This window comes from Rattus norvegicus, chromosome 15, assembly GCF_036323735.1.
Source record: "Rattus norvegicus strain BN/NHsdMcwi chromosome 15, GRCr8, whole genome shotgun sequence".
Classification (NCBI taxonomy): Eukaryota; Metazoa; Chordata; class Mammalia; order Rodentia; family Muridae; genus Rattus; species Rattus norvegicus.
In genome coordinates, this window is record NC_086033.1 from 20,549,427 (window position 1) to 20,572,257 (window position 22,831).

The 22,831-nt window shown below is 42.9% G+C and overlaps 1 protein-coding gene and 1 long non-coding RNA gene across 2 annotated transcripts in view; both read right to left on the reverse strand.

Moving 5' to 3' along the window:
- Positions 1–2,698: 2,698 nt before the first annotated feature.
- On the reverse strand, positions 2,699–11,794 carry Ptgdrl1 (prostaglandin D2 receptor-like 1). The gene is made up of 2 exons (NM_001135164.2): positions 10,835–11,794; positions 2,699–4,725 (listed from the first exon to the last, which is right to left on the reverse strand). Exons 1-2 carry the CDS (start codon positions 11,675–11,677, stop codon positions 4,495–4,497), a joined length of 1,074 nt encoding a protein of 357 aa, NP_001128636.2. The 5' UTR covers positions 11,678–11,794; the 3' UTR covers positions 2,699–4,494.
- Positions 5,118–22,831, reverse strand: part of LOC134482088 (uncharacterized) — a 74,265-nt gene continuing 56,551 nt past the window's right edge. Inside the window, exon 3 of the long non-coding RNA XR_010058112.1 lies at positions 5,118–5,548. This is a non-coding gene — a long non-coding RNA (uncharacterized LOC134482088). The remainder of the gene's footprint in view (positions 5,549–22,831) is intronic.

Below are 22,831 nucleotides of genomic sequence, written 5' to 3' on the forward strand. Positions count from 1 at the left end.
GACTTGATAGCATCTGGAATTGCCCTGGAGACACACCTCTAGGCACACATGTGGAAGATTATTAGACTATTAGCTCTATTATATAAGGTATTACTAGATTAGGTTGGCCTCTGGGTATGCCTATGAGGGACTATTTTGATTTGACTGATTGAAGTGTGAAGACCCACCCACCATGGTTGACTGGGATAGTGGACTGGATAAGAGGGATGAAGTGACCTGAATACCAGCATCTTCCTCTGCTCTCTGTCTGCACTCAGTACAACAGCTCTCAGGCTCCTGCTGTCTTGACTTTCCAACTGTAAAACAAAGTAAATCCTGTCCCCAAATGTTGCTTTCACAAGGTTATTTAATCACAGCAAAAGAGAAGTGAGAAAGACAGATTAGTTTTTACTTAACCTTCTTCAAATCCACAGGAATCTTAGCCATGAGGTGTAAGTTATTGTCCAGGAAAACTGGGAATGTAGGGAGAAGAGACAAACACTTTTTTCCCAGTGCTTCTCCTTTCACAAGCATTTTATGGGAACACAGAATCTCAGTGACAGAAAATGGTCAACTGCAATGGAACTGAAAGGACACAGACTCTAGTCACATGGTGGACACAATGAGTCACATGATGGATCCCATGAGCTCTGCTTCCAAAGCCCCTCTGCACTTGTTTCCTTTTTTCCTGCTACCTGAATCCAGTTCCATCGTGCCTGCATCTTCCTGCCATGTGTGACAGTATTAACACTATGATTTCCTATGAGTCTCTGCTTCCCCCTTTGTATTCTGCTGGCCATGGTGCTTGCTCAAAAAACATCACGCTGTGATGTATTTACTCCTTGGCCTATCCTGTAGCCACATAGTGAATTTCAACCATTAAAACTTAATGGTTTGAATTCTGCTGTGCCTAACATTAGCTTTTGTTTACATTTAAAGGGCAGAGCCTTTGACTCACTTTTATCTTTGAGGGGAGTTTTGCAACTCAGCTTCTCTGCCCCTGCACATAGAGTCTCTGTGTCCCCTCTCAAGTGCATGAATCATAAAATACCCCTCCCTCTGATCCAGTAGACTCCATAGCAGGAAAATCCAGGGTCAGACCCTTTACAGATTCCTTAGGTCCTTACCTTGTCCAGTACAAAGACTGCAGCACTGTATCAGGTGTGACACATGCTCTCATGCTCCCTGGTGCCCCTGCCCTCCCCAGTCACAGTCCACATCCCAGTGTGAGCCCCCAAGTCCATCTATCAGACTGCCCTCATTTCAAAGCCCCCAGTTATAAAAAGGCAGGGCCTGCCAGAACTCTAGCTCCTACTGCTGACCCACCCATTACTCCCCAGTGTGGAAACTGCCACTCTTGCAGCGCCTTCTCTGTGAGGTTTGGGTCATGAATCCACACTTGGGACAAGATGAAGCTACTAAGCCTGCTGCCCTCCTTCAGGCCTGCCTGCCTGCCTCTGCACATTCTGATGCCTCAGACCCAAAGCTCACCCTGGGTGCCTTTTCCTTCTATTTTCTCAGTTCAGTTCTAGACACATTTTCAAATACACTTTCCTGTAAAAGGAATACTTATCATCTCAAATCTTGGAAAACATAAAGAATTGTGGACAAGAGCAACTGTGATTCATGCTTTCTTTGATTTATTTTTGCAAGGTTTTTTGTGTGTGTCCATATTTATTAGTCACACCTGTAAGTAATTTGCATCCTGTTTGTATCATGAGAAGTCTTGCTTCTTTAGTCCTTATCTCTTTTTCCAAAAAATGTAATTCTAATAATGGCACCTTTGATCATTTTAGGCTCTTAGTATATCTGCAGCAAGGCTGCTATCAAGGAAGGATGTAGAAATTGACAAACTTCCCAGAGGATCATGAACATTTACATCTCAATAACCTCCATGTAGGCCACAGTGTTTTGTTTGACCCACTGTCATTTAATTCATCCTTTGCATTTCTGTGATTAGGCTGCATGGTTTTCTACATTTCTTAAGGATATGTGTTCCTTCTTCTGTGCACTGTCTTTGAACGTGCTGTCAGTTTTCAGTTGTCCTGTGTAGCCATTCTCAGTGCTTTAAGGAAACACCTGCTCCCTGAGAAGTTCTTCAGACAGGTTTGCTCTGCTGGGGACATCTTAGCACTGCAGGAGCCCATTGCTACTGAGAATCTCCATTTACATTAAACCATTCAGGCTTGTCTCCCTCTAGTGGACAAGGAGCAAAGTGCACCCAGCCAACTGCTGTGCATGAGGTCTGGGCCAGGGATTTAATACTTTACTGATCAACCAGTGAGGATCCCTGCCCAGTGGACTGTAACTGGACATGGCTGTCATCAGAGCAGTTTATCAGCATTTCATGTAAAAAAGTGCACTAAGTTCTTGGATAAGTCTAGGAAATTTTGTTTAAGGTAATATTAAGACCTACTTTGGAAAAACCACACTTGCATGACTAGATATTAAAATATTGCTGGCAATTATTTGCTCATGGAAACAAAATCACTTGCTTTTCTTTTATATTAAAAAGCATCTTTCTTTGAAAAATCTTAAAAAATTTCATTTATGGATTCATCTGGTGCTTTATCAAATTCTCTAGACAATTACCATAGCATACTTTCTAATAGTAGGACACAAAAAGATTCACCTTTCAGACCAAAAGAAAAAGATTCATCATTCACATTAAACATAGAAACACAAGTTAAACCAAAGCCAAGAACATTTTTCAATTGTGTCGTACTCTCAAGTTATCTTTCCTTTATTCCTAATTTGGCTTTTTCAGTTTTGGTATACATACATGCATACATACATATATTAATACATTAAGTTAATACTATCTCGAGGTTTCAGAGTTGAGGAAATTGGTTTTCTGCTGAACTGGAAGAGGGAGCTCCTCCTGTCTTTGGAAGAGATTGCCGGCTGCAGACCTTAAGACTGGTTCAGCATCTGAGTGACAGGATGCTCAGGGACTCAAAAACTCTATCTTATCCCCACCTCTTGATTTAGAAATGCTGAAAGCTCTTGCTGTGATCTCTAGCTAGAACCTTCTCTCCCAGTGCAGGGGCAGCCCATGCTCCACTTTCTCCTTGGACCACACATAGAGCTGCTGACCCTTGAGATCTCATAAGTGAGCAATCACAGCGCCCTCCGTGTCCTTTGGAGCCACGCTGTGCTCTGGTTCTGCTAGCAGAGCTCATAGGAGCCCCAGGTACCATTTTATTCCCTCCTCTAACAGCAGACCGAAGCTGTACTATGCAGCTGTGAGGACCATTGCCATGACCCTCCACAGAGGTTCCATCCTGAGTGGGCCTCTCACTGTGCTAAATGCCCTATGAGTTCACACGGCTGAAATTGGTAAATAATCCAGCTCTTTGGTGAGCCACACACCAGTGTTCTCCCAAGAAACATAATTCCTCTTCTTCAAAGAATCCATCAACGTGAAAATGGTTTCCTGAATTGAAAATTTTAGTCTCATCATGAAAGTTTTTGACCACCCCCCCACCCGACACCCCTGTCTCCAGACCAGACTTCAAAAGATCAGTTTCCTTTTTTCCACTTTGAGTTGTTGGTCCTACTCACATCCTGCCTCATTTAACTACATGGAGTTGTAGCCTTCACCTGTGGCTGTGAGCCTCTGAAATGCTCGCTCCAAATGCTCGACCTGATCTAGTTTCCCAACTCATTTTTCTGAAATGTATCTATAATTCAGATTATTCTTAGGTCATTTGACAAAAACAAACAAAAAAACCAAACCAAACGAACAACAGCAAGAAGCTATGATGATACAAACTAAGTTAGGCTTCACTGTAAAAACATGTGAGCCATTGCTAGGCTTGTTCAAGAGCACCCACCGCAAAATGACAAACAGTGAAACAGTATTGTTTCTACTGTATTTCAATAAAAACCATAGCACTTAAGACTGCTCTAAACATTTAGAACTATCAGGTACAAATGTTGAGACAATTAAAATCATTGCTATAACACTGTTAACACTGTTTACAACATACAAATTTTAGTGGCTGTTAATAGTATATTTTTTTAATGGACCAAAAGGGTTTATGGAGACAGAGTGACAACGTATTGTAAAATTGGTTACTTTCAAAAGTAGATGTCTTAATTCTGGGAGATACTTTAAATTTACTTTAAATTACTTTTAAGTCTCTCTCTCTCTCTCTCTCTCTCTCTCTCTCTCTCTGTGTGTGTGTGTGTGTGTGTGTGTGTGAGAAAGAGAGAGAGAGAGAGAGCGAGCTCGAGTATGGTTATATGCACATGAGTGCAGGTGTTTATGGAGCCCAGTGGTGTCAGATCCCTTGGAGCTGGGGTTACAGTGGTTGTGAGGCACCTGATATGGGTGCTGGGATCAAACTCCAGTCCTCTGGAAGAAAAGTAAATGCTCTTTCAGGGCCGATGCATCTCTCTAGCTCCCCGTGGGAGGTATTTTTTAAGGATTTCAATTGTAAGGCTTTTTCAACCACAGTTCTTTGTCCGAATGTGTGCTGTATTTTCAGCTTGCCAGAACATGCAAAGCCCTCACAAAGTGGATTCCATGTTAGTCTGCCAGGAATGGCTGCACCAGTTTCTGTAGATCAGAGGTCTTGTGAAAGTCTTGTGAAATAACATCCGGAATACTGAAGTCCTGAAAATGATGAAGATCCAGGGGTCCACGATGGAAATCACAGACAGAAAACGCAAGGCTTGGAGGTCTTCCGAGTCTCCGTCAGCTCTGTCCACAAGTTTAAAGGCTCCATAGTAAGCACGATACTGTTGGAGAGGAAAAAAAAATCATCCCACAAATAAAGATAAAGGCTTTCAGAAGGAAGGAATTCCATTATTTTGTTTGTCTTAGCCTGGAATTCTCACCCTATGGCAGTTTGATGTGGACGGGCCTGAAAAGAGGAGCCTGAGGGACATCAGGGAGACCCAGGATACTGACTCCCTCAAGGCCTACATTCTCAGATCAAAGACCCCAGGCTTCCCCACACAAATTCTTTTTATTTCATTTTTTACTTTTATATTGGTTTCTTTATGCACATTTCAAATGTTATCTCTCTTCCTGGTTTCCCCTCCACAAACCCCTATCCCATCCTCCTAGCCCCATGCCCCCTGCTTTGATGAGGACGCTCCCCCACCCACCCACCCTCTTCTGCCTCACTCTCTAGCATTCTCCTACTTGGTGCCTTGAACCCACACAAAATTTTTAGCTAGTGTCCTCATATGCATGCTTTATTCAGTCCTGTCTAGAGTCTATCCACTATTATTAGTTTGCTTATAAGTAATTAGCAGACACATGGACACATCAATAAAATGGGGTTTTGAGTAGAAGTCGAAAGACAGGAAATATGATCATTAAAAGGTAAGAGGTGATCAGATAAAAGTCCTGGCCATCTCAAGTGAATTAGTCTTTTGCTTAAGGTAGATTCTATATAAGGTGGGAGTAGTAGGTACCCTAAAGATAGACCGTGCTTACCTGTGTCCAGCCTCCCTCTATGCCTTAATGCAACCTGGGTCCCTGTAGTTTCCTCAGAGCTCTGTGTTGTGCCTCAAATCATGACTCTCTCTGCTGCCTTTCAGGTCACACTGCTACCTAGATCAGAACAACCCCAGACCACCATTCTGAGACTAGGTACTTTTTCTTACAGCATTAGACCTCCCATGCCTACTGGATTCTAAATCCACAATGAAACACATTGACCCTAATGGGACACAAACTTCAGAAATCATTATCAGTAGGAGTAACTGTGGTTAAGAGCACTGAAGGCCACCCAGGAACATCTCTCAGGAAAGACACACATTCCTAGAAGGAATCTCCTTAGCCTCTGCCTCCAGTCTCCACAGCAGTCAGTGTCTTGGTTATTTCAGTCCAGAGCATGAGGAACTTGACTTCCATTAGACTCATCTCTCACCTGTCACTGCCGTATGGACACCGTCTCTCCTCATTCCTGTTTCACGATGCCAGCAGTAACAGTGGTGACCAGGGACCACTTAGACCCTTCACTTCCCTGGCACAGTCCTGTGGCTTTTAACATTTTCATGTTCTTCTTACAAAAGACTTGTGGGTAAACAGTCATTGTCTTCATTTTACAAACCTAGAAATGCGTTAAACAGCCAAACAGCACTGTCCTTCAAGTCAGCTTAAATATCACCCTTTTTAGGAGTCTCTTTGAGATGGTGCCTAAAGGTCTAAGCGTCCAGGTTAGAATCCTCTCTTCAGAGTCGTGGCTTTCAGGGAAGATGGAGACATCTACATCTAGTTTTCCTAGTTTTATGGAAAGTCACTGCACCTGCTTTCCATGATTCTCAAGCCAGAATGAGATGGAGTGAAGATAGCTTCAAGAACAGGTTCTGGGATATTATAAACACTTCATAATTAACTCGTGTATCATTTGCTCAGCAGGAGGTGCCCCTTTCATCTGCCAAGCTCTCCATTAGCCTTAATCATTCTTCTCCCTTACAGTCTGTGCAGATGCATAGGATGTTTTTCTCATTGTGTATCTCACTCAGCTACAGTGTGCTGGATGAGGTAGGTAGGATGAGGTCCCATATCTACCAAATGGCTATGACTCACACCACAACCTTAAATTGATTTAGAACCAAACATTTCACAGATGTGCTATATATTAGTTAATTTTGTCCTCAGAGAGGAGTGTGGTGAAATGTAATTCCAACCAAACTTCTAACCATGCAAGAATGCTTGATAAAGGAATGTGTCTTTAATAATTAAAAGAAACATTATACTTTAAAAATAAAATTATATTATTTATTTATAAGTTTAGGGTTAGAGGCATCAAGCACACATGTGGAAGTCAGAAGTTAACTCATGGGAGTTTGTTTACTCCGTCCTTCTTGTGCATTCAAATCATGTGTGTACTCGTCTGTGTATATATATGTGTGTGTGTATGTGTGCGCACACTCATACATATGCATGTAATTAAAAATATTCTGAATATAAGAAGAGCATTCATTTGAGAGAGTGCCCCAAGGTGGGTTCAGCAGTCATTGAGAAAATGTTTCTGTTGCCAACTTGATGTTACAAGGATGTTGGGGATTCAAACTCTCGTCCTCATATTTGCATGGCAAGCATTTCGCTAACTCAGCCATCTCCCCAACACCTTACAACTACATTTTATAAGCTTCTTAGGTTTACTATATGATATGATAGATATAGATTCAGATACTATCCATTTCGATACAAGTTGTTTAGGGCCTTAGTAAATTTTGAGAGTATTAAGTGGTCCTTAGATGCCTGGCAGTGTTGGCTCATCTTTTTATCCCAGCACTCGGGAGGCAGAGGCAAATGGATCTCTGAGTTTAAGGCCAGTCTCATCTATGATCTTGTCTTCAAATGCAAAAGCAAAACAAATAAAAGAAGGAAAGAAAGAAAGGAAGGAAGAAAGGAAGAAAGAAAGAAAGGAAAAAGAAGAAACAACTAAAGAAAAAAGAGGTCCTTAGAACACAGGTTTGCAGACTGCTGCCTTGTACTAACATGAAGTCTCCTGAGGAGATCAGACTCCTGATAATTTGCTACAGTCACGAGGCACTAACAATAAGTGAAAGCCACTGTTAGTAACAATACTGATGTTAATTTGTGAGGCTAAGCACTGGGTTCTGTGTTATACACATACACATGCCCACACACATGCACACACGCTCACACCCTCACAGGTGCTCGAATATACACTTACTCCAAATTGTTTGGAACTAGAAAACCTTTTGTTTTCCCCCAGAATGTGGAATATGTGCATACCCATGATATATCGTAAAACTCTCCAAGTATTTCAGTCACAATTTTCATGAGATGTTTGTTTGATACATCTGTGGTCTGAAGGTTTCATTTTATACATTTTGAAACAGACACACTATTTTGGATTCCAGCATGAATTAATGCTGAATCAATTAAGCATGAATTTAATGCTCAAATGTTTTAGATTGTGCAGCATTTTGGATTTTCTGCTCAAAATCACTCAAGTGGGCTGGGGAAATGGCTCCATGTGGGAAAGTCCTATGAAAGCTTGGGGACCTGAGGTCAACTCTCCAGAGCTCACAGAAACCTAATGGTGAGGGACTTCTGTAACCCACGTATTCCTGTAGTGTCCGTTTGCATTTGTGGTAGACTCAAAAAGTTAGAATGTGGTTTTCAACCTTCCGAATGCTACAACCCTTTAATTATTTCATCATAACTTCATAACCATTATTTTGTTACTGTTATGAATCATAATCTAAATATCTGATATACAGGTTATCTAATGTGTGACCTCTAAAGAGGTCATGACCCACAGTTTGAGAATCACTGAGGTAGAGTTACCTGAGAAGACAGAAATTCAGTTTTTCAAACTGCTGTAGGCAAATCTGTGGAACATTACTTAGTGATTGATAGGGAAGGTCCCAGACCATTGTGGGTGCCACCACCTTGGGCAAGTGATCCTGAGCTGCATAAGAAAGTAGGTTGAGGGCTGGAGAGATGGCTCAGCGGTTAAGAGCACTGACTGCTCTTCCAGAGGTCCTGAGTTCAATTCCCAGCAACCACATGGTGGCTCACAACCATCTGTAAAAAGATCCGATGCCCTCTTCTGGTGTATCTGAAGACAGCTACAGTGTACTTATATGTAATAAATAAATAAATCTTTTTTGTTAAAAAAAAAAAAAGAAAGTAGGTTGAACAAACTGCAGGGTACAAGTCAGTGAGCAGTGATCCTCCATGATCTCTGCTTCAGTGTATGTCTACAGGCTCCTGCCTTGACTTCCTGCCCCGACTTCCTTCAATAGATTGTGATATGAAGCTGTGAGCTAAATTCTTTCCTTCCTGAGTTGTTTTTGGTCACATTGTTTTATCCCAGCAACAGAAATATGGCAAGAGAGGAGGCTCCTGTCCAGCTGATCTACACACCAGCAAACCAAAAGATCGTGTGTCAACCAAGATGGCTGCTGAGTATCAACAACTGAGGTTGCTCCCTGGCCTCCTCATGTGCACCATGCAATGCACGTGTCTGTACTCATATGGGTGCACACACACATATACATACATATACTTCATAACAGAGCAAAGAAATTTCAGTTTGTGTGTGTGTTTGTGTGTGTGTGTGTGTGTGTGTGTGTGTGTGTGTGTGTTAATCCTACAGAACAAGTGTGGTTATCCCACAACAGGTCAGGTCACCCAGTAACTAATCCACTATCACAGCTAGTTAGGGCTGAACCTTGACCCAGACCAACAGCCAGTGCTGTTCCTCTGCCTAGGGAATGATGGCTCCTGAGAGGAAAGCTACCTGGGGGACAGTTATCCAGAGCTTTACAAACTGTTTCACAAAATGGTTTTCAAATAAGTTAGTTCCTTTAATTCTCACAGTTACCCTAAGGCAATACAGATCCCGTAGAGATATTCGGAAGGCCTGGGTTCTTTCATTATTTACACTGTTTGAGTTATTCCCACTGAAGCAGCCAAAGCTACTGGACACTACTGCTTGCTTTGCTCACAGCACAGGTACACTCCAGCTACTCTGGAGGTGTTTTGTGAGGTTATTCAGAGAATAAAGGCTTCAGGTCTATAGGCCAATGGGCTAAATAGCAGGTGTTCTGTTGAAACTAATAGAACCAGAGATAAACACATCCTCGCAACTATTATTTTTTCATTTATATCTAAAGGTGTTTTGTTTGTATGTATGGATGTATACCATATGTCTGCCTAGTCCTTGTGAAGCCAGCAGCAGGCATCTGACACCCAGAACTGGAGTTTATAGACGGTGGTGAGCTGTCATGTATGTGCTGGGGATTGGTCCCTAATGACAGCTTCTGACCCATGTCTCCAGCTCCTCCTACAGTTTCTACTTTTGACATAAAAGATGCAATAACAACAATGGGTATACCTCTTAAAGTGTATATCGAATAAAATAATTGAATTATTTTTAATAATTCGAATAGAGCTTAACTTAATTGGGCTCAAAGTCTTTGGTGTTTTTCATCAAACTAGTTACAGATATTCATTTGTAAAAAGAAAAACTACTCTGAATTTCAGGCTGTGTCAAGAACAGCAAGGAGGGCAGAGGTGGCCATGGGGTAGCATTTGGGAGCTGTTGGTCTAGGGTGGTTGTTCAAATGTGATCCCTACAGCAGCAGTTTCTCTGTCAACCCTCTCTACAGTCATTTCCTTGTAAGTTGGAACCCCACGGGAGTAGGATTCCTTGCCATCTCATTGGCCAGGACATAAGAAAAGAAACCATCAGGACACGTGAGGAAACAACTTGCCACCTGAAACCTCTCCTCCTCTGCTGCTCTTGTTTTGCTGCTGCCAACCACCTACCCCCAACCTGGTGGCAGCTTCCACAACACAAGAGGTTTTCAGAACTAAATCTGTGTTTATCACTCACCTCTCTAATCCTCTTGGGATAAACTCAATCACTCCCTATCTTTCTTCTCTCTCCAGGCCAAACCACTGAGAGGAACTCCCTGATTAGTCTGTTTCCAACACCAGTAAATTAAAGGGCAGATCCAATGAAATAAAATATTACATAGCATGTGCAGGGGTGGATGGGGAGGAAATAGAGGACTAAGGTCTTGGGCACACAGATGACTGGGGACCTCCTGGAAGCAAAGCACAAAGGAGGAGGTGTCTGCTAACTGGAAAAGGTTTTGCTGAGTTCAGGAGACACCACGTGATTCATCTTTCTAATCTTTGTCTGACATTCCCTCTTCTCCTTTTTCACATGGAGTCATACCTTATGACTGTGGATGGAATCACACTCCTGAGGAGTTAAGCTCCAGTTCAAACCCTCCAGGCACTGGATGCTACTCCTAGCCCTCCCCCTCTCCCCCACAACTTCCCACAGGGCTCTTGCCTGAGGTGGCCCAGTTTCTCAAACTTTATTGCCCAGCAACTCACAATTAAAGGCAGGGAACACATGGTGAAGAGCACTGTCGTGAGAGCCAGCAGAACAAAGTGGTCCAGCTCCTCCAAAGGATTCGGGGACCCATGCCTGTAGTCTGAGCCTGACTGGGCGCGGTCCCTGGAGCAGCGGCGGGGATGGTGCCTCTGGCGCCTGTGCATGGCATAGAGGTTGGACATGGCACCCAGGTTGCACACCACAGTTGCGAGGACCAGCAGCGCCATGAGGCTGGAGTAGAGCACAGAGAAGCCTATTACCGAGAATGAGCGCTTCTTGTGGATCATCTGGATGAAGCACCAGGTACCCGGACAGTACTGGACGAACTTCCCAAAGCCAGCAAAGGGGAGCGCACAGAAAGCCAAAGAGAAGGCGCCCGCGACTGGTGCCACCAGCACTCCCCGGCGGGCGGTGATGTGCCTTTGGTAGAAGAAAGGGTGTCCCAGAGACAGCCAGCACTCTAGTGCCATAGCCAGTAGCTGTAAGGTCGAGGCTAACCCAAAGAAGGACATCAGGAAGGCGAAGGCTTCACATAACTGGTTGCCTGAGGCAGGCAGCAGTTCCTTTAGGCTCCGATTTTGCGCGTAGGCAGCCAGGACCATCGGGCTGATCAGACACTTGCCCAGCAAGTCGGTGACTGTCAAGCCGCACACTAGCACGTAAAAGACCGAGGGCGGCGGATGCAGTGGCCCTGGCCGGCAGGACCCCAGCCCGGATCGCGCCAGCAGCACCAGCGCCAGGAGGTTGCCCAGCAGTCCTGCACTGAAGAGCACACCACCCATTGTCGCTGAGGAGCCCCGTTCCACCCAGGTGGCTGCCTGACAGCGATAGGACTCATTCATAGCTAGTCCTTGCCACGTCTGCCTGGAGGGAAGGCTGCAGCCAGGACAGCTGTGAAGGAGCCCCAGGCTGCTCCGGGTGCAGTCAGGGCACAGAGGTTGTGAAACAGAGAAAGCTCCTCGAGCTTGGGTGTTGTTCACAGTCAACCCTCCCATCTATGCTCCTAGTCACACCCTTGAGGAGGGGAGGATTCTCCGCCCCTGTGAGTGTGTGAGTGTTCTGTGCTACAGACCTAGAAGCAGCACTGCTAAGAACTCAGCCTGTTGCACAGGGTCCTAAGAAGAGACAGAACTGTACTCAGACCCCTAAAAGGAAAGGGGAAAGTATCCAGAGTGTCCAAGGCTGGTCCTCCAGAGGAGAGAGAGAACTGCAAAAATGGAGAGGGGAACCAAGTAGGAGCTAATGAGGGGAAGGAACACCAGGTGCTGGTGGTGGCCATGAACTCTGCAGATTAACCAAGCAGGGAGACCAAGAAAGGGCTATGATTTCCACCACTCTTGAGGCTTGACTCCAAATCTCTCTTACATCGCTGCAATGTGGAGATTAATGATGAGGTAAGGAAGCAAGGGCCTTGAAAAGTTAGGGGATCTGCTTGGGGTGACAACTTAGGAAGTGGCAGAGTCAAATAGGAATCAGGTGCTTCTTTGGTAACCCTGTCTGTTTCCATGGTTGCTGCTCCAAGAGGCAGCCCAAATTTCAGGGGCAGCTTTCTCTGCACATGGAAACCAAGAGGTGATATTGAATAGGGTGTCAGACAGTGCACTGAGTAGCACACAGCACCATGTGGCTGGATGCCTGCTGCCTTTGGAGAATGGAGGCAAGACAGACTGTGCCTGGGAAGTTCTGCTTGGTTGCCACAATTTTCTTTGAGAAAAAGTCTTTGTGTGTGTGTGTGTGTGTGTGTGTGTGTGTGTGTGTGTGTGTGTGTGTGTATGTGTGTGTGTGTGTGCGCGTGTGTGTGTGTGTGTGTGTGTGTTTTCTTTGCCTTAATTTTTGATTTTTTGTTTTGTTTTTTAGCTGATAGGTAGCTGCACTTTTCAATGCTGATTTGAAACCAGAACATATAAGCCTTGTCTTAGGGCCTTCCCTGTTCTTGTCTCTGACTACTGGAGAATATTCCATATTTCTGGCAGTGATTTCTTGTATCAAAGGGGTGGGGCAGAGTTAACCCGAATTTCTATATTTAACACTCCATATCCTTGGACAAAAGCTGGCTTCCAGCTTGGAATTTTGGAGTGACAATTCGGTTCAAATTATGCAAGCAATATATTATTCCTCGCATACAGAGCTTCATTTGGGTGCTGTCTGTTTATTCTGATGGACAGAGCCAGGGAGAAGGCAGGGCCCTTAGCTTCATGTATGGAATCCTACAAAGTGGACAGACAAGCTGCCCCCAGATGAAAGTCTGGCCAGCAATTCAGGCCGCAGGGCAGGAAGAGTTCAAGCTTTGGAATTAGAGGGGATCTTGGGATTCTGGCTTAGTGATCCAACTTTAGTTGTTGAGAGGGGTTTAGTGTCCTTCTCTGTAGGGCATGGGACTGCTTTGACCTCACAATTGCTGTGAGGCTGAGAAAAATAAATAATGTGCTTGACACAGAATAATGGCAGTAAAAACTAACACTGGGGACCTTGTCTCTACTGGGCAACATCTAAGCCTTTCAGGGTGCACTGACTATGAAGGCTCTATGTAGGGTTAGCTCTGTGTCTTGTGTCTTCTTTCTCACCCCATCTCCTAGAAAATAATTTTAATTTAGACTAGTCCCATGTGCCCATGATAGAGTGGAAGGGGAAGGAAGTTCTATGACCAATGGCAGTGGAATCTGAGGGCGGGGTCTCTTCTCAAGACAAACTCATTGTTTATTTCAGTATCAGTAATTCAGCATTCCCTGAGGTCCTGTTGTGCTATCCGCAGATGATCCAGTAAACTCAGTTGAGGAATTCTGTTAGGGCATTGCTTGGCCTGATCCTGAAGGACACTCACTTGATTCTTGGTGCCTTTCTCTACTTCTCCGTAGTTGTCTGTGTGCCAAAAGTGCAGGGCAGAGGGAGTAGGGAGCCTAAACAGTTGAATCACTTTTTAAAATCAAACAATTTCAAAGTGAGCTGTGGGACCCTGATGGAGGTTACACAAGTTGTGTTTCAAAGAATGAAGATTTGAATGGATGCAATTAAAGAAACCACAGGCTTCCTCCTGGTTAATTCAGCTGGCCTGGACCACGTGCTTTCCTGGAACATTTCCTGCCTGCTTTGCTGCTCTCCACCCAATCCTCAATACAACATCAAGTCATTTGTCCCTGATCCTAGGAACCCTACCAAATGACATCACTGTAGAACTAGGACATTACCATTTGTTCAAGCATCTGGTACCCTCTTGAGCTCCTCCTCCTGTGAGGCTGAGGAGAGTGCTGTTGGTTTCATATGCACTTACAACTAGAAAGGGAAGGCAAAATGTCATGTGACCTTTACAATCTTATGTTTTTCTGTCAGCTTTCAGAGTAAGCAGGCCTAGCTTCTGTTTTTCTTAGAAACTTTTAATGAGAATATCTCACGCTAGAGACCACCTCCATGTCATCTCATGCAGCTCGTGAGAGGTATACAGTGTCATTGTTGTGGAAGGTCTTGGGAGGTTTCCTGTGAGGACTGAGTCTCGTCTTTCCTAGCCACGAAGCCTGCCATCTCTTGATCTCAGTTTTTTAAAGTGAAGGTTCACTTGTCTTGAGCATGCTTTAGAAACACTTGCAAAGATGGCTCACTGAGTAAAGGTGCTTGCCATGCAAGTCTGACAAGATGGGCTTACTGTGTGGAACGCACATAAAGGTGGGAGGAGAGAAGTGACTGGACACACTTGTGCTCTGACCTCCACACACTCACATGGTGTGCTCTCCACACAGTAATAATATTATTTACTTAATTACAAATACATAGAGTGGTAGGGAGAGGTGACATGTGCCTTTAATTCAAGGGCTTAGAACATTTTTGTTTGTTTTGTTTGTTGTTGTTTTTTTAATTCCCCAGGCTAATTGCTGTGCACCTAGAATGTGAATCCCATGCTCTGTAAGGCCCTATAAGATGTCAGTCATTTATCCTTATGATAAATCATGACACTGAAGCCCCCATTATTCACATTCAAATAAAGAAAAAGAGACATACAGAAATCAAGCTCTTTGTATTCACATAACAAACCCATCATGAGTGTAGGGTGGCTTCCAAATCTTTGGATTTCCTAAGCTTCTACTTTGGAGAGGACATTAAGAAGTGATCGTAAAAGTAAGGAACCTGCGGTTTCCATGATACACTTAGAAGCTGGAGCCACAGCCCTGTGTATAAATCACAAAGTGTCATCCTGTGTGTATCTGTGCCCAGTCAATAGATTGTGCTCTGGTCTGCCCCAATATCATTTTGGCATGTTTAGCTAAATTTATTTGCATTTTAATTGTTTCTTTGTCTTCTCTATTCCAGCCCTGCTACAACCAGTTAATCCTGTATTGTGGCAAGAATCCAGATATGCACTAGTGAGCGCACAGACAGACAGACAGACAGACAGACAGACAGACACAGACAGACACACATACACACACACACACACACACAGAGAGAGAGAGAGACAGAGACAGAGACAGAGACAGAAACACAGAGACACAGAGAAAGACACGTGGAGATAGACAGTTTTGTTTTTAAATTGGGAAATTAAATTTTCCAGTGATTCTAGGTCTTAGCCATTCTTCCTAGCTTTGTGTATCCTTGTGTGAGTCAACATAGGTTTCTCCATGTGCTAGGGACTATACTTGAAAAAGAAACCTCAATTTCAATTTTCTTGTAGAAGTAGCTTAAGCCCTAGGGGTCAGGATGAATTCTGAACTTGTCTTTGGGTGATGGCACTGAGGCATACATTTTCCCATCTTCAGGCTGTGGAGCCCCACTGATTCCTGACCCTTGTCAGCAGTTTGGCCCTGGCTGTCAAGAAGCTGTTGGAGGTGCAGTTGGTTTGGTCCAGGCAGAGCAGACACGGAGCTGGAGAGTAGGATAGGATGTGTGGGATGTTTGCCTTGAACGGAACCTGGAGAAGGAAAGCTGGACTGACAGGGAAACAGGAATTTGATCCTTCTCACAAAAGTCCTTCACTGAACACCTGAAAATGTCTCCTGGTGGCTACATTACTGCCTTTGATTTATCTGCCTATAGCCTGATCTCAGAGAGTTAGTTCATCCCTCTGATGACTAAACAGTCTTGAGATTCTTCTAGGAAGTTCTTTGGTCCAAACCTAAGTTACTGTCTCTCAGCCTCTGTCAAAATCCCAGTGTTTACTGTAAGGTGTGTTTGTTTGTATATAAGGTGATGTCTCTTAAGGGCTGTGTCTAGGTCTCCTCTGTCTTCCTGTATCCCAGTTATGCACACCATAGGGCCTTAATAAGTGTTTACTGAATGAATGAAGACTGCATGATGCCTTTTACTATTTTTCCATACCCTGAAGGAAAGACTGCAGGGAGTCATCCCAGTCTGAAATGGTTACAACCCAGACACATAATAGGATGTAGCCTTAAAGACTGATACTCTCTGGTCTTGTAGCTCTCCAACTGTACTGAATGCTCACTGATGGCTTCTGTAGACTTAACAGTCTCTTGCTTATTCTGTGGCTGAAAACCTCTGTCCTCTTTTCTCTTTAACTCTCTGTGGCTTCTTTTTCTCTTTATAAATCTCTGTGTTTTACGAAATGCTGTATCTTTATTTTACAACTCTCTGTTACTGTTCTGTGCTTCATTAAGTGCTTCAGAAACTTGACTCTTTATTACTGTTCTCTGCTAAAAACTTAACACTTTCTCACTTGTGCTAAATAAGCCTTAATATCTGGTGACTAACACATGTAGGGATTCAGTAAAGGCTTTATTGCTAGTGCTCCTTTCTCTGACCAGCCTGGGTAGTTAACTCCTTGTTAACCAGAGAGAAAGGAAAGGAAAAGAATCAAACTGCTAGATATAGGCAAATATGCACAGAAATCTATGCATTCCTACATTCACACTCTGGCCAGAATGATCCTCTATCACAATCAACTCCACAAGTATTCATGCATGTTTACATATATACACATATACCTGCACATGTATGCACAAACAAAAAGACATAAACATTTGGATGGATGGATGGATGGATGGATGGATGGATGGATGGATGGATGGATAGGGCAGAGCTCCACAAGCCAAAAATTCAACCAACAACTTTATTTCTTTTCTCTGGCCTTTTTATACATTCTTAGACAATAAGTTCCTTAGGAAATTACCCCATAGATGAAATGTTAACAAACTGGGAGTTACATACGGATTTTTGATATTAAGTTCAAAGCAGTGTCTCATTCTATAAGCTCATTATAAGTTCAAAGCAACAGTTTTCACATGACCTTGCCTTATCATAGTGCACACCTGTCACTTAATTCTTAGCCTAAATGTTTTTCCTTGAACACAGATTTGTCCCAAGTCTATTTCCCTTTATAGTGTAATTATGAATGCTCATTGTATTTCTTATTGCAACCTCTACTTACTGTTATGAACAGTGGGCATATTCTACCCTTGATTCTAATTTTTTTGCATCTTTCTAGCAACTAAGACCATCTCTAGAAACATTCTTCCTAAAATAATTTGAGTCAATTTAGGAAATTCTATAGAATAATTATCTATATGAAGGTCTGCAGAAATCTACCAAAAAAAGGTGGATCAACCTAGTTATTGGTATACATTTAATAATAACAGGAAAAGCATATTAATACCAGAAATTGTTCTTCAAATAAAATTGTCTCAGCCTTTTATAATGGAGTAAATGTGTCATGACTTTCCAGTCCATGGCGGAACCATCTCAGAAAGATCATTGCTAGGTTTTAGCTTCTCCTAGATGGCTCCTGATAAAAGACTATTTAAAGTCTTAAACAAATTGAAGCTCTTATTCTAAAAAGCAAAGATCTATGCAGCTATTAGGCACAGTCCATGTGAATAAATACAAGTTGTATGAAGATGCAAATCTTGGATCCAACAGTATTTTAGATACCTGAAGGGAGCCCTAGAAGAAGAGTCAAATAACTGATCGCTTTCTGTATCTGTGGTATGAACTGATGTTAGTTTATGAAGTTTTTAAATTACATGCTTTATTTTCCTCAGGATAAATTCAGGAATAAAACAATCGGAAGTTGTAAACACCTAATTCTCAGAATGAATGGTTATCACAAGGGAGAGGAGGGGAAAAGAGGAGGGAGGAGAAATTACCAGTTTCTGTGATAATCTTGAACACAAACACATACTATATTGATTGGACACTATTTCCCAATTGTTCAACAACAAACAGTACACCCTAGCCAAGTTGATAAACATGGGAGGAAGAGAGGGTTGGCAGTAAGCAAAAGGATTTGGTGTGGAATCTCAGAGTGAATTAAACTCATAGGGGTGTTGTGGGTCTACACAGCAAGACATTGTGATCTTTGTCTTAAAACCCTCATGTTACCTCTTTTGCTTTTGGCAAAGCATTATTATGAACAACAACCAACATGACTACAATTTTGTAATTTTTCCCATTGTTGCGGACTTGAAAGCACAGCTGAGCTAACCTGTTCTTTTATCTCAGTCTCTAGTTCTCAAGCTTCACCTTTCACAGCTGCAGAAGCTCATGGGTGGTGGAGGTTGGCAAATTGCTTAGAATTGTAGCCCAGTGCAAACTACCTTGTGGGTTATAACAACAATAAGAAGAAGGGGAAATGTTGACTCATATGTTTGTTATGGCACAGTGAGAGAGAAACACTGATCTGTGCCATAAGGAACAGATCCAGTGACACTTCACACCCTAGAAGACAGGGAGCCGGGGAGCTGGGCCTTCTAATCGAGCTGGGACAGAGCTGGGGAGCTGGGTGACTTAACCTTATGGCAGAGACTGTCTTGTCATTTACCAGACCAGTTTTTCATCTTAGGCAGGCACAAGCTACATTTTCTGCTCTCCTGTGTAGTTATCTGCCATTTTATAGCTGAGTCCCTTGCTGTCTAGTCTCTGATCCATTTCTCTGCCCTGTCTGAACAGAGGCCATGGGAGGACCTAGAAAGAAATGACCCTGGAAACAATCCGGGCCTTAGAATGACAATGTGGGATGCTTACCACCAACATGAGAGTACACATTTGGGTCATACATAAACTAAAATAACAACAAATAGTCATACTGTGTCATGCTGATGACTCTTTACAATTTGTCTTACAGCACGATAGGGTGGTTGGAGTTGGTCTAATGAGTATGACATTGTCAACTTCTATATCTTCTGCAAGAGAAGATGAGAAAGCCAGGCCTTTAATTAGACACAGACCACCTGGACTAAAACCATTGTTGTGTAGGGAAGAAAGGAGGGGACGGTGCTCTGTGGTAGAGAATTAGCAGAATTGCCCACAGTACAAATGGCTCGGGTCTCACAGAGTGATCAGGAGAAAGGAGGGCTGCGTTTGTGGGATTTGCCATTAGGAAGTCACTGGTGGTTTGTGAGAGCGCAGTGTAGGATGTGATAATTTTGGATGTGAAAAGAAGAAATGAAAACATGAGAAACAATTTTTTTCAAACCTGGGAATAAATGTTCATATTCTGAGATTGAGAGAAAGAAATGGAATGGGGCAGGAAGCATGGAGAGGCATTAATCAAGGGGGTGGGGGGGTACCATGTTAAAACACCTTAAAGTTTTAGTATCAGTAGTCTCTACCAGTCAAGAACATGTGTCAAAATTCCTGAGTAACTTAAATAATCTCTCTCTCTCTCTCTCTCTCCCTCTCTCTCTCTAAATAAATATATATATATATATATTCACTATATATATATGACAGTGTGGTAATGTCAAATATATAGTGAATTCAAAGTAAGAAAAGTACAAAATAGGTGGGACCCATAACATTTGTATGATAATATGTGTAAATATCTTATAGGATATATGTATATATCATATAAATGAACTATAGTTAATGTAGATTTTGAATTTGAAAAAACGGAAATCAAAAACAAAGAACTATTTTTCACCGACTAGAAGCACAGAATACACATTCAGTAAAACGAGTGCGAGGAATCTAGGAACTGAGCACTTACAATGAGGTAAAAGTGCAACATTCCCTACAATCTAACAAAAAGCTGGGGTCCCACCTTCCTTCATCTTCCCAGTTAATTTTCTCAACATGGCAAACACTATACCAAACAAGGCATTAATATTCTAACCTGTAGAGCCTGTATAAAGGACTACTATTTAAACACTAAAATTTGACCTACCAGTTAATACTTTCAAGATATCGGGAAGAGAATGAAGCTAGTGCATCAGAGCGGGGAAGATGGCTCACTGGATAAGGTATTGGCCATGTAAGTGTAGGGACCAGAGTTTCAATAGGTCCAACAGCTCGCCTCTAACTCCATGCAAAGTTCAGGAAGCAGAGACTGGATCCTCGGGGCAAGATGGCTACCTAGACAATCAAAGGACAAGCTCCTAGGTCCACGAGAGACCCCACCCTAGAAAATAAAGGAAGGAACCTAGCAACCAGCTCCTGTGAGTTGTCCTCTGTCTTCACACACACAATGTAACATGTGCATGCACGCATCAATAAATGATCAGATAAATAAATGAATAAACAATGTGATTTTTAAAAGGAAAGAAAGTCTACTCAGCTAGTCTTGGTGATATAGAGTCACAGGACACCAGAGGCTCTTCAGAGCAATCATTAATTACGTAATGATATTTTCAGTCCACATCCTCAGAAGCTCTAATATCAGTACACACCGACCTTGCAAGTTCCTAAGCAGTAACAATTCAATGAAGTGAAATTAAAAACCAAAAGCTAAAAACAGTGAAGAAACTATTAAATCTGTGCTGTGGAGCACATGGGGGATTGAGCCATTAGACTAATAGATCTATGTCTCTGAAATTGAAAATTCATGATAAATAGGAAAGAAAATAATAATGTTGGTGGTGATACTTTATGTAAGGAGTAGATGTTGGTATTTTCCTCTGGATAGAACAGATATCTCATAAAGTATTATGATTCCCCAAATGATGAGATGCTCAGAGTAACTTTTATTCTAGTGTTTTTGGAATACTTTATTACATGAGTGTCTGAGACGTTTCAGATCTGTAAACAATAGGGGTATGTGTGTACGCTAATGAGATGACTGGTGACAGCCCTCAAAGGCATGAATTAGAGATGAGAGTCTAAGTGTACAAACAGCTTTTCCCTCCAATCACCCTCTAACTGAGTTGTAGACAGCTGTGGTTGGGCTCTCTTCCCTGTGATCCGAATGGAGACTTGGACTTCCTCAAAGAGCCATGAGCAAGCATCCACTAGCAGCCATGCCTGGGGACTCTTGGCCCAAGTAATCAATCCTTGAGAGAGAATAATTAATGTCAGCTGTTGGGAACTTGCCCAGACTCAGTTCTTTGGAAATGAAGAGCAGGGTGACTTTGCTAACCCTGGAGGAAGAAGAGAAAATGGAGGGGCAAAGAAGTTTTCTCCTGGAAGCCTCTGGACACAAACAAACTGCAGCAGACGACTTAGGTGCATAAGCCCGTGAGAGTAGACACAAGAGAGTGAACAAAAAGACCCAGGGCCGAGCATCGATACAGAGAGAAACTGGGAAACAAGCGAGAGCGCACGAGTGCCGATGAGAGGGAAAACAAGGAAACGGAAAACCACTCCACAGCCACAGGCACTTAGAGACCTAAGTGCAGTTTAAGAAGATCTTCTGAAGTAAAATATCAAGTTTCAAGCAAACATGATTTAGCAGCTGCACCAAAGGAGAAGCAGATCACCCCTGAGGCCCAGATGTTTTCTTTGCTTATCAAGTTGTTTATCCAAAGGATCAGTTCCTTCTGGACATTATGGTTGGAATTTTCCTAGTGTCTTCCTACCTTCTATCCTGGGCTAATGAATTCAGTTTTGCAATCTTTATCTAAAAGCTCTCTGTGAGCACCAGAGTATGTTGTGAAAGCTCCTTTCCCATTCCCAGGGTTTTAGAAAATTGGTTAAGCTCTGCAAACTTTTGGCAGGCAGTGCTGTGTGTGGATCTCAGGAGCGCTGTGGGTCAGGAAGGCTGGTGCACCAGCAATCTGGGGCCTTGGGTTCTTTACTTTCCTGGGGCTTTAGTCAAAGCCTCTCCTCATGCTCTGTCTCCTTGAAACTGGTGACTGATCCTTTATTAGATATGTTGGAATACAAATACACACAAACATACAGACACAAAGTGTGTATTCTGTCTCTGTCTGTCTGTCTGTCTGTCTATATCTCACACATGGAAAGTTTGGTCTCCAGCATCCCAGAGCTCTGATGTGGGGTCTCTAGGATGTGATTGGATTGTGAAGGCCAGATTCATAAAACAATCCAATGATGCATATGTAGTAGGTGGGCATTTGTGGCTTGGTGAAAACCTTAGGAAGAAGGCTACATGGTGGAATCATATTTCTGAAAGCGAGGCCTATTCACCATTTTTCCTGGGCTGCAGTGTGCAGGACAGCTATTTATCTCTCCACTGTCTTTCCTTAGATGATTCTCTCACTCTGAAGCTCCATCTCCTGATGGACACTAAGTTTCCTTTAAGTCTGGGCTGAAGTGTGACTTAGAAAAGCCAGCAGAGTTACTCTGTGCTTTGTCACATGAAGCCACTGCTGATTCTTTACAGAAATACAGATCACATAGTTTTCTGTCAGCTAGGGGACTCCTCCTACCGTGACTGTGTCTACAGGGAGATGGAACATTGTTCCAGGCATCTCTGAATGCTTAACATAGACCCTGACCTGTAAGAAGCGGTCTACACATAGTAAATTCCTAAATGAAGACTCTACAGGGGAGGGGAAAAGCCTACAGCACCAATGAGGAGAAGGCAAAATATGAAGTTGGTTAGAAATTTATTATATCTGATAACAGGGGGACATTCAGATAAAGATTAATCACTTTTTGTCAGGCCTAGGACTCTGACAATTCAAGTTCTGTAGACGCTGTCTTGTCTTGAACAGATCCTATGTAGATTTATTCTGGATTGGGATGGATTCAGTCAGCTTGTGGCAGGAAAGAGAAGCCACATCTAAGTGGCGGAAATGGAGACAGCAGAGTTAGTGAAGAGCTTAGAGAGATGTGAAAGGAGAACAAAGGCAGTGCAGCCCTCAGACACTAGCACC

Bases quoted from the DNA above. Each gene is read 5' to 3' on its own strand.
- Ptgdrl1 (NM_001135164.2), bottom strand. From the start codon at position 11,677: ATGAATGAGTCCTATCGCTGTCAGGCAGCCACCTGGGTGGAACGGGGC. The intron at 4,726-10,834 runs GTGAGTTGCTGG...CCTCTCCAACAG, and splicing joins TGTGTTCCCTGCCTTTAATT to TATCGTGCTTACTATGGAGC.